Source organism: Coffea arabica, chromosome 4e (genome assembly GCF_036785885.1).
Source record: "Coffea arabica cultivar ET-39 chromosome 4e, Coffea Arabica ET-39 HiFi, whole genome shotgun sequence".
Lineage (NCBI taxonomy): Eukaryota > Viridiplantae > Streptophyta > Magnoliopsida > Gentianales > Rubiaceae > Coffea > Coffea arabica.
This window is the reverse complement of record NC_092317.1, coordinates 41,517,607-41,532,669: the sequence shown is the minus strand read 5'-3', so window position 1 is coordinate 41,532,669 and position 15,063 is coordinate 41,517,607. Positions and strand designations below refer to the sequence as shown.

The 15,063-nt window shown below is 34.9% G+C and overlaps 1 protein-coding gene across 1 annotated transcript; it reads right to left on the bottom strand.

Moving 5' to 3' along the window:
• Positions 1 to 6,176: 6,176 nt before the first annotated feature.
• On the bottom strand, positions 6,177 to 14,350 carry LOC113742591 (diacylglycerol kinase 1). Its single transcript, XM_027270464.2, has 8 exons — positions 13,991 to 14,350; positions 11,644 to 13,082; positions 10,158 to 10,524; positions 9,494 to 9,570; positions 7,822 to 7,941; positions 7,479 to 7,643; positions 7,170 to 7,307; positions 6,177 to 6,595 (listed from the first exon to the last, which is right to left on the bottom strand). Exons 2-8 carry the CDS (start codon positions 12,823 to 12,825, stop codon positions 6,446 to 6,448), a joined length of 2,199 nt encoding a protein of 732 aa, XP_027126265.2. The 5' UTR covers positions 12,826 to 13,082; positions 13,991 to 14,350; the 3' UTR covers positions 6,177 to 6,445.
• Positions 14,351 to 15,063: the final 713 nt, after the last annotated feature.

Sequence of the window (15,063 nt, the reverse complement as noted above, 5' to 3'; positions counted from 1 at the left end):
ATATCTCAAATCTATTCATACAAGTATTTATTTAATTCATTTGTTTCTTAAACAATTTCTCTTATATAAAGAGATCAAGTAGAGAGTGCTTTGCTGCAGAAAATCACTTTCTTACTACTATGAATTCTCTAAAAAGCATTCCTTAGTTCAAAAGGGTTTGTCTTACTTTGTGCAAGAGTTTAAGACAAACAAACTTCATCTTATCTTAAAGGATATTTGTCCAAAATTATCGCACGTTATACCGGACAAATAAAGTCTAAAGGAAAATGATATACAATCACAATTTGAAGTCAATTCTTGTTACTTTTTTTGCCAGTTAATTGTAATACTCCCAAGAACAAAATTATAATTATGAGCATGAAAGAATCTTTCTTTACACGAAGTATTTAGTTTTTTTGCCACAGATTGCTAAGTAAATCTTCAAAGATGTTTGCTATTAGTTTAAACACGGGCATGAATAAGTCTTTGTGCTGATGACCTTGTACATGGCTGATATTATAAAGAGTAAATTGCTCAGTTGGCTTTTAAACTATCACTGTAGTCTACTTTTGGCTCCTTAACAACATTATGTAGCTTTTAAGTCTTCAAATAACTTAGTGCCTAATTTTTTGGATCTTATGTCAATTTCTGCCATTTGAAATGAAATGAAGGGATAATCTTATCCCACTACAAAAACAAAAGAAGGAATGGCAACTAGGGGATTAGATTACCGTATTTCTTGTCATTCTAATTGGGATTTCTTATCCTTTTAATTTTTGTGAGATTCAATTAGAATGATAAAAAAAATATATGGTGGTTTGATCCTTTTAGACTCTGTTCCTTCGTTTATTTTTGTAAAATTGTCCATTTGTTCCTGTTAGCCCAAATGTGAACTATTAATATATATATGGGCCAAAAAGATATGCACTAACTTGTTTGAGGACTTAAAAGTTACGTAATTGTGAAGGGTCTAAAAGTGGATCATAGTAATAATTCAGGGGCCGCCCAAGCAATTTACTCTATTTTCTATTAGACATAAAAAGTAAATTTGAATTTGACCAACTATTGTGTCTGGTGGAAATTTTATATAAAGTTCCATTTGGTAAATGCAATGGTGTGTCTATATATATATATATATATATATAAGTAGATATTTTAATTAGAGTTGTTTCTCAATCCTATGTGGCATGCCTAATTGAAGAGAATTAACGGTTTATGGGTTATTTGGGTTTCAGCCATATTGAATATTATATTATATGCTTAAAAATTTTCCCTAATTTTAAAATAACTTTAAAAATAACTAATCTTATCTGAATGATATCTAAAATAAAAACTAACTAATCTTATTTTAATGATATCTAAAATAACTTTAAAAATTAACTAATCTTATGTTAATGATATATGTTTTCCATCAAATTATTACATAGAACTATAGTAAAACCTTTTTTAAATCACAATTATTAAAATCTTATATATTCCATAAATTACTTCCTTTTACCACCATATCGTTGATTGGTATTCAAATTGTTCATCATCTCTTCCCTTAATTTTGAATTAACTTAGTGAAAAAAAAAGAATTAACTATTACACCAATAGATTTACCAATATAGTTGATTTATTGATAAAAAAAAAGTAGATTGTTGGATCATTTCTACTTAATTAAATGTGAATATATACTTCTAGGTTTATGGTCATTATAAAATTTTAAATTATCTAAAAGAATATTTATAAAAAAAAGAATATCTACCAATTTTTTTATATGAAATACATTATTTGATGTATACTATAATATTATAGTGAAAGTATGTAAACAAATTTTTAAAAATTAGTAAATAATTAAGCATTTAGAATACATTAATTTTTAAAGTTAATATGAATGAATATATAGGATTGTTGTTAATTTTCATATTTAATTATTTATATTTGTATAAATTCACAATAAAAAAAAACCGTGCTAAAGCTTTATCTAGTTAGACTTTAAATTGGTCCAACTGGTAGCATATTTCCATCGTAGGGTCATCATAGATTTGATAATAAGCACTTTATGATAATGGTCCTTGCCAAAGCTGTCATTTCTTCAATCACAAATTCACAATCACAGTAAAGGTACTTTACCAGCTCTAGAAAGTTTGTGCTTCTCTCAAAAGTTCAAATGTTGCTATATGATTACCTAAACTTAAGCAAGAAATCGTTAACCCAATCTTTTAGTAATCTACAAAATCAACAGATGGGACAATATCAACCACCATAAAAGCAATCAGAAAGGGAAATAAGAAAGTAGCATTAACAAATAGGAATAAGAAAAGAAAGAACAAGAAACACAATGTTAAGTTTTGCAAGAAAAGCAAGTTCAAATTTGTTTTCTTATCAATCCTGCATATGTGCCAAAAATAAAATAATCAATCCACCATGAAGAAGGCCCTTTTTTTCTTCACAAGATTTATGAATTTCAACAACTAATCTTAAAGCCATGGACAATGTCCAACTAACTGCTGAATTGGGATAGGCAATGTGAGTTGAATCCCTTGTGACCATACCAATTGTATGAATTATTACAATTAGTAACCGTTAGAGATTTTATATAATTATCTTTTGAGGAAAATGTTAGTGATACTTCGCTCTTTGTTATTGGCACTCCTCCTAAAAAACGTTAGTGATACTTCTCTTTTTGTTATTCGTACTTCTCCTAACATGTTTGGTATATACTCTAATACACTCTAATACCCCTTCCCTATTCTTATTTTTTTTGGTAAACAACAAAAAAATCCCTGTAGTATAGCTATCTTATAGAAAAGCAAACTCTGGTTTCAAATCATATACATCGGTACCTCATGATTTAAAGTAAAGTAAAATATCAACGAAAATCGTTAAATTTAAAGCATTTGATGTAAACGCGTAGTTCCAGCTCATCGTTCTTCCAAAAAATAGTTTTTTAAGGCAAATTTTGACCTAAAATACCTATTTTGCTGCTCATATCTTAATAAAACAACCACGATTCTTCTGCAAATGTGCTCCAAACTTGTAGAAATCGACGATTTTAGTTTATATTATTAGTGAATGAAACTAATGAATCAAAAACCGTTTGTTTTAAGCTATTTTTTGCTTATATTATTAGGGCATTTCTGTCATTTCACTCCAAACCATTTGTTTTAATAGTTTCCGTTAATGTTTCAAATTACTTCAAACCATGAGGTACCGACACGTATGATTTGAAACCAGAAGAGGCTTTTCTGTAAGATAGTTATACCACAGGGAATTTTTTTTGTTTTTTACCCTTTTTTTTTAATATCCATCAATTGAACTTTCCAAAACAACAATGAGAGACTAAAGCTGCAACTCGTACTTCGGGTAAACAAATCTTTTTAATCTCTTATTCGATAAGAAACTTAAGGCTTTCTACTTCAACCATGAAAGACGATATTTCAATAAAAGATACTTATGAATCAAGCAAGATTTGTGACCAGATCAGATCCATCAAGAGTCTACACCATTTCAATTTTTATAAGCACTTTGCTTCCTATTAAAGTCTATAAATGAAGATGCATTGTGAAAATTTTGGGATGCACACACTTTCGTACTTCAAGTGGATTGGCTATATTGTTATTGTTTGTTAATACATCGCAGATCAAATTTTTTTTTTTTTTTTTTTTTGGGTATGTGGCCTAACACTAGAAAAGTTAAATCTTGAAAGGATAATAATTTATAGAGGACATCAGGGGAAAGAAATAGTTTTAACAGAATAATACAAAAACAATCTCCAAAGTCACCAAATTTTTTTAATCCTTATGTAAGTGTGGGATAGATACGGTTTTGGAACGAGAAGAATGTTTTGGGACAGTACCTAATTGTTGATTTTGACCACTCAAATAATTGAATGTCAAAATCTCATCAGGGACGATCAGTTGACCCATAAAAGAATAGCATGATTTGGGTTTTTTGTATATTTGTCCTATTTAGAGGAATTTTGTTTTGTGAATATTTTGAGGTTTTTGTACTCTTTGAGACGTGGATATTTTCATGGGGTTATTGATTAAGCCATTTTAAATCGGCAATTTATTTGGTCTTGTTTTCGGTTGTTTTAAATTTACAAAATCTGATTATAGAAAGTAAAAGTTACTCTTTGGACGATTATAGATTTTAGCTTTTTGATCATTAAAAAAAATCTATAATCAAAATACAAATGCAATGCATAATATCGCAAAAACTGATTATTCAAAATCAAAATCTACAATCAATTAAAATAATCAATCAATAACAAACCCTATATATAAATGCGTGGGTTATTGATCTTGACGCGAGAGCAGATACAGTGAGCTCAAACAACAGGCACAAGAAAGAAAATATGGCAGGGGCAATATAATTTTGCAGTAGTGGGAGTATGAATTAAAAAGGAAAAAGTAAAGTTATTAGCATTCACCATTTCTTAATTGGTAGTCAATTACATCTTAGTTCTTATCTTTGAACTAATCAAAATAATAATAATAATAATAACCGTATCTGCTATCACCATCCCCAACCCCAAAAAACAAAAAAAAATCCTCTCAAGTTGTCCAAATAGCTTTTAAATGTGCAGAGAACTACTTTGAACTAATCAAAATAACCGTATATGCTATCACCATCATGAAGTGGACATTTTTATTCCATAAACCATATCTCGTTGCATTTTCTATTTCCAGCAGCTCAACCTGTACTAATATGCATATATCATACTCAGCTAAGCAACAAAATTAGAGGTAAATATTCACAAATACCAAGTGTTTCAAGATGCTTCTTCAAGGTGGAGGATTGGGTTGGGTGGTAAGTGGGAGAGAGCAAAAGGAAAAAAAAAAATGCTTCTTCAAGAATTTCAATAGCAAATGACTTCTTGGTTCGAATTACATGGTTCAACCGATTGATTCACCACAACATATATTTCAACTGGGAAATCTGATCTAACATGTTGTTGGTGGGTCATAATGTACTTTATCCTTGGTTATTATCTATAGAAAGCAATATAAAATATTCCTTCAGCTATAGTATAGCATAACAAGCAAAGCTCCAGAAATCAAAGATGCATACAAAGATAACTAAATTCTTTAATAAGATGCACGTTATATCTTCAAAGACATCTTGCACTGAGAAGAAAATAACCCCACAAAATCCATGCAGGAAAATGACAAATAAAAGCATAGAATACAGCGACCTTTTCCTCAATAAGCATGCCACATTATTCATCAGCTTGGCAGTTGGCAGAACTCATGATTCATAAAGCTTTAAACTTCGTCCCTCATAGAAGATAGAAAATCACTAGTGTAGAAGCCAGTAGTGTTCATGGAGATTCCAGCTGAGCAACACAAGGGAAATATGGCTCATGCTCATATTCTAAACCCCCTCATCACCACAACAAACCCTAAGAACGATAGGAGCGACCTCTATGACTCATTCGAGCTTCAAGCTGTTATGAAACAGCTTAACCGTGCCATTGAGGGTTCAAAGGCTCTTTTGTCTCCCAGCTCCTACTACCTGAATTCCCCTTATTACAGACGACGGTTAGACCATATCTACAAAGAAAATGCTAAAGCACCTAGGAAAATATCAGGTTCAATGAACAACAATGGAGGTGTCGAGATGATGACAACCGCAAGAAACTGTAAGGGGCTGCAGCACCTATGGAGGAAGGTGAAACAAACTTTTGTTGCGAGAACCAAATTTCAAGAAAGTTGAAGGTCCCTGTATTTCTTGAGCAAATTGTGCAAGCTCTAGGGTTCTTGTATTGTATCATAATAATAGTCCTTTTATACCCTAACCACAGTTCGAATACAGTACGAGTGTTTGTGTTTTTGTGCCATATCACCTTTGTGTTTTTGTGCCATATCACCTTTGAACAATCTCAAAAGGAACATTAAAGGATTCAATGTCTTACCCAGATTCTGCTATTTAAAGTACTTTTTGAGTCCTTTCTTAAGCTTGAGCTTTTGAGAGATTACCCAGTCCCAGCCAGCAGGGTGATTGACAACAAAAAGAGAACCCACCTTCTAGTTATTTGGGGGAAATTCCGACGGAATCCACCATCCCTCCAACTAAAACCACGGGGGCTTGGATTGTGACAAATGAATGTACAGTATACAACGTTCTGGAATTAGCCATGCAAAGCACAATCATGATGTGAAGAGATGTTTGAAGTGTAGGTTCGAATGCTAGATAGTAGTACACGAGAATAGGTACAATCGCAAAGCCGCCACAACAAAATGCCTCTTCTTGAGAATGTTAATCAAAGTCGTACACAAACAAGTTCAAGCTAGAAGCAATTAACAATTCAAAAAATTAAAACTACATTTTAGACAAGATGGTATCTGTGCATATATGCAGAAGGTGATAAGACGCTCTGAAACCTATATTACAAAATCAGAACAACTATTCTCGTGAAAACGTTGATCCACGAAGCAGGTATGCTTGTATAGCTGAACATGTTTACGTGTATATAAATCTAGGACAGTCTCAGTGCCATTTCTTGAAGAAGCGATCGCTTTTGTGATGCATTAATTACATGGTTGGATTCAGCATTTTCAAGCACATCAGTAATTATGGCTGCCGCATGACCAAGAGGTTCTTCTGCTGCTCTTCTCAACATAAAAGCCTGCAGCAGAAAGGGGAATGCAATATAAGTAATAATCTCACTGTTCTTTTTTCCCCTGAGAAATTGGAACTTATCCAACACTATGTTAAACATCGGCACACATGCATTTTTTTCTTTCGCAATTTTGAGAAAGCACTGATTAAAGAAGCCACCATAGTTTCTGCATGGACTTCTATAATTCTAGGTGTTCAAAAAAGCCGTCCCTGTTGGTCCAATTTCCCTACATGCAAAACGTATGTTGCCAAATGCAGAATCCAGAATCCAGAAAAGCTTATCATATAGGCCATACCCCTCTACAGGCAAGGCCCTGCTACAACTTCCCCTGCTGCTTTTAGATTTTACCTTTCCTTTTCCCTTTTCTTTTTTTTTTGGAGAGGCAGGGGGTGTGGTGGGTGGAAGTGTCGTTAGTTTTTTCCTCTTGCAGAAGAAGGGAGTGGGGCTGGGGAAGGGATTGGGGGGAGAGTTGCATGCCATGTGTAGGAGCTGCTTTGATTTCAAGTTACAATGACCTGGAATCTCTTTCTGAAGGAGCTCTAGAGAAGAAGAGGGAAAGAGGAAATGCAAGGAGTGAAACCTGTCCGTGGTGTGATATAGCCAATGTACACGTTCGCTGAAACCATGGTTCTCCATCTATTTGTACAGGCAATGCAGCAAACAGCTGGATCTTGATGGATTGCCCCTGAGCAAGTCTACGTGCCCTGGAAAGACCAACCTATTTTTATAGATAAGGATTAGATCCATTACCAGAATTCGAAGTCCAAGAGGGTCTCAAAAGAGAATAAATTGGTCCTAATCTGATATGCAAGTCAAAATGTCCTATCACTGGGCAGCAACATTTTCCGTCTGCATGTGTGATACAGACTTCAAGTCACAACTGCCATACCTGGAGCTTTCCAAGATGCCATGTTCCTGAAATGCTTACAACCTCGAGCATCTTATCATGCATTGATTGAGGATCAAAATTATCTTCTGTTTCATCCTCATTTTGCCACAAGTCTACTCCACCCATATAGCTTCCAATGTTTGCAACTAGAACACCTTCAGCATCCTGCGAATGATCACAAATAAAACACCACATTTTCATAATATAAATAAAACAAGAGGAAAAAAAAAGGATGAACAAATTACATCAAATTCTAATTAAGCAGACAAGAACCACAAGCTAGAATAAAAGGGTAGAAAGGAAACAGTTGAAGCAAGTTCATCATTTGCAAGCTAGTACCCACCTCAGGGACCTCAATCTCAACACCGTCAACTTCCACACGAACTTGCCAGGGAAAATCTGCAAAGGTCCTGTCCATAATACTTCTTGCCCCTTCTCTTGCATAAAGAACTTTATTCATGAACTGGAATTACAGAGGCAATAACTTTAGTTCCACGGGAAATGCAAAATCACAAAATTATCAAGAACAAATGATAGTCATAGTAGGATATGTTGACCACACGTGCCGAACTCCAAAACGGGAAGAAGACATGCATGACTTGAATGATTTTCACACAGCACTATCCTTTTCAAACAACAAATGATAATCTATCCATAAAAAAATCACTGTAATTGAATACAGAAAAGTACTTTACAAAATAGAACAAATAATTAAATCTACTCACACACGTAGTGGAAGAAGCATAAGTAAAGGAATCAGCACATGACAATGGAAAGAAGTTTCACATCAGTTTTCCATTCACTTCCTAATCCCTCCTTCCTCCTTTCCACTCCCTTACCATCAAAACATAAAATAATAATTCATAAAACCAAAAATCCTGTGGAAGTCAAGAGTGGGCAAGGACAAAGAATGACTAAAACCTTAGGGCAAAAGAAGGGATTCAGCAAAGTTTATTTGTTTGGAGATGTAACCACAAAAAAAAAAAAAAAAAAGCAGGCTTTTCTAAGCAAAAATTCTCTGGATACTTAATACAGGCAATATCTCAAGTATTTTGTCCATAATTGTTGAGAAGAGACAAAAGACTGCAGAATGGAACAAGAAGTAAAACACCAGCCAAGGCAATCGAATTCTTTTTGGAGTTTACATTGTTTTGCCTTCTGTCTCGAGAAATGCTCACACTGGGTGGTTGATCCTAATGAAATCTAAGTGGAATGCCTATGAGTTCAACTTCTTGCTCTTAGTTTTCATTCTACTATTGTTCCTCCTAAACTCCAACCAATTCCCTCTCCTATCTTAGATTCTCAAAACTTTCTATCAGAAACTTAAATTTTCTACATCTAAGGGTTCTGAAATCAGATTTTATCCACTGGTGTTTCTTGGAGCTGCATCACCAAGTCCAAATCAACTTCTACCAATCAATATTAATCTTCAAACATCTGTGCATATTTAGGCATAAAACCCTGTTGCAGCGCCACATATCATGCATACTGCCATTGCCATTATATACCCATGAAATATGTCAGACAAAAAGAGGAGAAGGGGGCCCACCGGGGGGGGGGTGGGAAGTTCCCTTGCTTCACAAAAGTACTACTCCTAGAGTCTTGTAATCAAATATGGCAATCTGTTGGACACTAACCTATTTCAAGGGGCTGACTACTCCAAGCAAACAGCACTACAGATTCTCCACTCGAACATAAAAGTCCATCTTTATTTGGAGTTCTATAATGATTTTTGCAAGTTAAAGATCCATAATCATGCAGTTAGCATGGTCAGTTCTTTGTGAAGAAAGGCCAAAGTACAAAAGTAAAAGACACCATTTCAAGTTTATAATCACTTAGTCCTACCACATTAGATATAATCAGCATGATCCTACCACATTTGATATAATCAGTGTGATTGGTACATCATTCTTATGCTACGTCAAAAACAAATTTAGGAGACAAACCAGCAACTTGGATCTTTATCTAGAGTTCAGCAGCTAATGCAAGCTATAGTGTGAAGTAAGCAAATTTACCTGGTTATAAAACTTTTCCGGATTTTCCTCTCTCAGATTATGTATGTCCAAGGCAACCTTAGCATCACAACCAACCCCTGTGGCAAAACTAGCCCAAGTTCAAACAACAAAGACGAGAAAACATCCTTGAAGAATCACAAACCAAATACACAATCCAGGTTGCAGGGGGACCTAAAAAATTCCAATAAGATTTATAACACATGTTGAGCTTTCACAATGTCTTCTTTTCAAATGAAATTCCTACTTTTCCCCAGCCACAATTTCAAAAGAAATAGAAAGATAAAAATAGAAAACAAAATCACCTTTAAACAATTAATGCACAAAAGCATACTGATACTAAAAGAAATAAGTCAAGCATCTAAAAAACCTGCTGTCACTAGTCACAACCCAATAAAAAGAGAGGGAAAGAGACAGAAAGGATTAATAGTAGGCTTCCCATGCAAATTTGATGAGTTGGCATCTTCAGATGTAGCATCAGCAATACTATCATCCCTAAAATGGGTAATTCATCGTGTCTGGAGCTATTCATGGTATTCAGTGAACAAAGCTACTCATTTAGTAGCCCAAGAGTATAATGTAGCACTTCGCATTTTTTAACTGTCTTATATGCTATCAAACACATACATAAACATAAACTCATCAACAAAGAGAGCTGCCAACTTACCAAGATAGTTATTCATGAACTTTGGAGCTTGCAGTGGTTTTCCCTGTTGGTTTAAAATTGAAACCTTCCATCGATCAAGAATGGTAACCGCCGCATTTTCTATGTGATTTAATAATGTGCAAAGGCCTCCTTGTCTCTCAACTGAACCTAGACCCCCACCCCATGAAAGAACTCGAGCCAAATCATTTCCAGTTCCTGCAGGAAGAATAGCCATAGGCAGAGGAGAAACAAAATTTTGCTTGTCGATGGCATTCAAAACCCAGCCAACAGTGCCATCTCCTCCACAAACAAGGACTCTGAAGTGGGGTACCCTTCTAAATAAATATAAACCAACTTCAGGTCCCTGTGCAGAGCTAAGCTCGAAAACCTGTAGCAGATCATGGAGAACCATACAGCATAATTGTATCTTATGGAAAGAAAAAAGGGGGAAGTTTGGGGGGGGAGGAGAAGAGGAAAGCAACACATCATTTCAACTACCAGACTGACAAAGTGTCTTAACATCTTGGGGAGCACCAGTCCAATAAATCATCATTAAAATAAAGTCTTAGATACTGGAAAGCAACGCTCTATGATGGTAAGTAAAAAAAATAGAAATCAAATAATTGAAAAAAAAAATTTATGCATTCTTCCTTTCTCATGTGATCCAATATTTAATATGTCTGAGCAATTGCAGTTGCCACAGAACAATTTGCTCACTAAACTACATCGCCATTCATTAACATCTACAACCCTAAATTTTCCACAAACCCTGTTTTTTACCACATGGTATTTTGGGGTATGAAAAATATCACCACCAACACTGAGTAGCCACAAAATAAAGAGCCTATTTTCATTCTCTGTAATCTGTATGAATGCAGAAAACAAAATTATGAAAAGCTAGTACCACCCAACTAATGAGTTTCAGCTTTTTTAGCTTTCAATCGCGTAAAAGCTAGACCAAAAAAAAAAAAAAACAGCAGTTCGGTCAGCATATTGTAACTTTTTTGTTTCCAATGGAAGATGGTCATAAACTTGGAAACTCAATTTTAAATTGAGATCCAATATGGAATAAAACGGCCAACATGTTTCCCACTTTGTTTGTGAACCTTTATACAGTATTAACTCTCAAGTATTCCATTCTTTTCAGTCAAATGCTGCCCTATATGATTCAACAGTGGAAGGACAAATAAAGGGGAAAAATCATGTTCTTATTCAATGAAATACTCATTTGGCACACTCCAACAGTATGCTTAAAAGGAAGGAAGCGGGTAGTCAAAAAAGGCAAGTAGGGGTATAAAAAAGAGGATAGTAGGTGGATAAATATGTAAAACCATTTACACCAAAATATTTGAAGGGTAATCTGGAAAACCATTTACGCCAAAACCTTTTTAGGCTTTATACATACTAAGATGAAATTGGACAAACTTGATCTACCCACAAGCAAACGCATGCACACGTACACAGAGCACAGAGCGAAAGAGAGATTAGCTGAGTGCAAAACTCTTACTTGAACAGGATTCAGTAGAATGTTCAGTCGCTGACGCAGTGAATCTCCCCTTTGGGCTCCGCTCTTCTTATTTATGAACACTAGCAATGGTCTTGCATCTGAAGGCAAATCAACCAATTCATAGCTTTGTCTCATCCTAGCTAAATGCAACTCATCCTTTTGATTGATTGATGAACTTCTTTTAAAGCTAGGCTGGGACTCCATCTTTTTTACTCCACCATTCTGTTGCACATCTGCACTGTCTGGGCTTACACCATTGTTGCAGTTTTCCTCCACTCCGTGCAAACCATTAACTCGTGGACTATCAGCTGCGCTTTCTGTGGATGCGTCACTGATAACACTACTATTACCTTTGTCTGCAGTGGCTTCATGATTGTGTTTATGTTTTTTACCTTGACTTCTTATACTGGCACGGACAGATGACGCAATCTCATTGGCACCATGTGTAATAGAGCTTAAAATTCGACCTGCAGAAGTCCTATTCAATTCCTTAACAAAAAGAGGTGATAGAATAAGTCTGCTAAAAGGGCCCAAATCGCAAATGTCACCACTGTCATTAGAGAAACTACCGTGACAGTCAACATGTACCAAGCGCTGACACCATAAACAACACCATATAGGGGAGCCACCAAGAAAAGAACTACTGCATGGCTCTTCACAATAGCTACAGAAAGATGATTCATCAGGTTGATCCATAACATCTGCCCAGCGCAATGCCCACTGATGCATCACTTGCTCATATCCAAGCATAGACACACACTTGCAATCCTTATGTGCATTTGAGGAGCAGCTAAGATGAGCTGCTGAACCACATATGCTGCAACGATGAATAAAACTATCTGAAGCCCCAATGGGACCAAGAGCTTGTGAAGGTGACATGGATTTTAAGCACACGCAGCAGTTTAAACTTTTCCCACGATATCCAGATTCCAAAATCCATGTATGAGGGGCCACAGGAACCTTGGTTCTTGCTTTTGGGTTCTTCTTTGACCTGGAAATGGCTTTCATCCAACTCAAATTGATATTTCTTCTCCACTGGAAAGCTGTGTAGAATATTGTCAAAATTCCTACCAAACCAGCAATAAAGCAAGAGAGGACAAAGAGGCGAGACTCTCCCATATCAGATGGATTTTTGCTGATCCAGCTGGGAAGCTGGAACTCAGACTCCCTATAGTCCTCCATTCTTTATATCCTATGTAACTAATTCGAGTATATTCTCATGGTGAAAACAAGACACGAACTATGCTGGTTCTAACAAATACTAGTCACATGGCAAAACCCCAAAATCCTAAAGTAGTACGATATCATTAAAGTTCGACCACAATCTTATACAATCCAGCAAAGCCTACATAGAAACGATCCCAGCAGAACTTAATTTATGAAATTCCATGGTTGGACGCCACACAGATAAGTTCGTTTCTTCAGCATTCTGGAACCACCTATAACTCCAGCAAAACCCAAAACCTATTATCAGCTCCCGAATCGGATGACGAAAAAGCAGATATTACCTGCTACAGTTCATCTCTGTCATTTTATATTCAAGTAAAAACGCATAAAATCAACATAAACACCAGAGAGAACAAATAAATCCATGCAAAAATGTGTCTAAATCACATTAGAGAAAAATAACAAGCCTCAGTTCAGATATAGGGCTTTTCTAATTGATCTCTTCTTTATTTTTCGCTTGGACACGGGCCATGTTCAAATTTGTCTTCTCATATTGAATCTAATGAACAACTACAAGACTTACATTTGACTTACATTTCTTAGCGGATTTTCCTGACTTTACGTTTTAGCAAGTCTCAAATATGAATTGCAGGTGATTCTAAATCAAAGAACTAGTTTCTATTTCAATTCCTCCATCTTACCTCCCCTAATTTTGGCAAATCAAACTACACAGTACCGCTCGACAAAAATCCCGCCTCGTGACTATCCAAATTTGGCAAAAAAATGCAACACCCTATCAAAAATTTGGACCTCCTAGACAATATATATTGCCCGAGACAACATTTGTATTAGAACAAAAACCCATAGTGCAAATAAAAATATAGCAATTACATCATTAATTTCCAACCGAAAAAACAAAATAAGAGCAAAAGATACAATCAACAAATTAACTCACTTGTTTCCAAAGCAACAAACCACTAGCTCAAAAACCCCAAAAAAAAAAAACTTATTTACACCTCAAAAAGACGCAAATTAAGAACAAAACATGCTACTGTATAAGTAATTTTTATCTGATCACATACACCATAAAAGATAGTTTAATTAACTTCCAAAAAAAATCAAAATAATTAAATACATCGTAGAAAAGCAAATAAAAGAAATATATATCAGAAAAAAATACCTATATTGCCGCCCGCCACGGCAGTCTAGTATTATCCGAAGAGCAAAGATCACATCCCTCCGGTTAAAACCGCAGAAATCCGAAAATAATTGCAACAGAGAAATAAAAAGGCAAAAATCGAAAGAAAAATGTGCAGTTCTGATTGGAATAGTGTTTGAATTGTGTGTCTCTATTAAGATTTTTTAGGTTTTGAAGCAAAGAAAAACCGGAATCCAAATACACTATTTTTCTAAGGAAAAAACAAAAGAACATTTAATATTTTATTTTATTTTAACAAATGTTTTCTTTTTTTCTATTTGTTTATTTCTGCTTTTGTTGTTCGAGAGTTGAGATTCATTTTGTTAAAGTCTAGAGAAGGGCGGAGAGCTCGTCAGATTCTCAGGATGTATACGTGGCACCTAAGGAGGATCGTAAAGTGAAGGAAGTCGGGCCCAGTGTCTGAATCAACTTTGGCGTCTCTTTGGATCCTAACTCCCCTAGCTCCTAACCAAATGTTTAGAAGATTGTTTGTATGGTTTTTTTTTTTTTTGGTAAAAGATTGTTTGTGTTGTGTTTTTTTTCGGGTATTTTTTCAAAAAATTTTGCTATAGCACATTTTTTTGATAACTTTTAATGCCTATGAGTCATGGTTAGAGGTGTCAAAATGTGTGACTCCAATAGAGTTATAATTAGAAATGTTAAAATGGGTGACTCGAACGGATTTAAACGGGTAGTGAGTATAATGAAGTCAACTCATTTATATTAATTTAATAAATGAGTTAAAATGGATCAATCCATTTATACCAATTTAATAAATGGAGAAATTGGATATGGTACATTCAATGTGTGTGCAATAATAAAAGATTTACAAATAAAAAAATGTTTTCTTTTTTTAAATGAAAAATAAATTGGATTTTCTAATAGTGATGGACACTCAAAAATGCAATTAAGTTCCACCCCATCTACTATGTATATATACTCTGTTCAGTTACCAATTGGCTGAACAGTGGTTCTTTGTGGGTCCCCCTTAGATTGCTTTAGGGCCGGTCTTCGATTAACTCCTGCGTTTGTTTAAATTAGGTGGGTGTGTGTGT

Coding starts and splice junctions, on each gene's coding strand:
- LOC113742591 (XM_027270464.2), bottom strand. CDS start 12,825: ATGGAGGACTATAGGGAGTCTGAGTTCCAGCTTCCCAGCTGGATCAGC. Junction 9,571..10,157: donor GTTCATGAATAACTATCTTG/GTAAGTTGGCAG, acceptor GTTTTGCCACAG/GGGTTGGTTGTGATGCTAAG. Junction 7,942..9,493: donor CGGAAAAGTTTTATAACCAG/GTAAATTTGCTT, acceptor CTGTAATTCCAG/TTCATGAATAAAGTTCTTTA.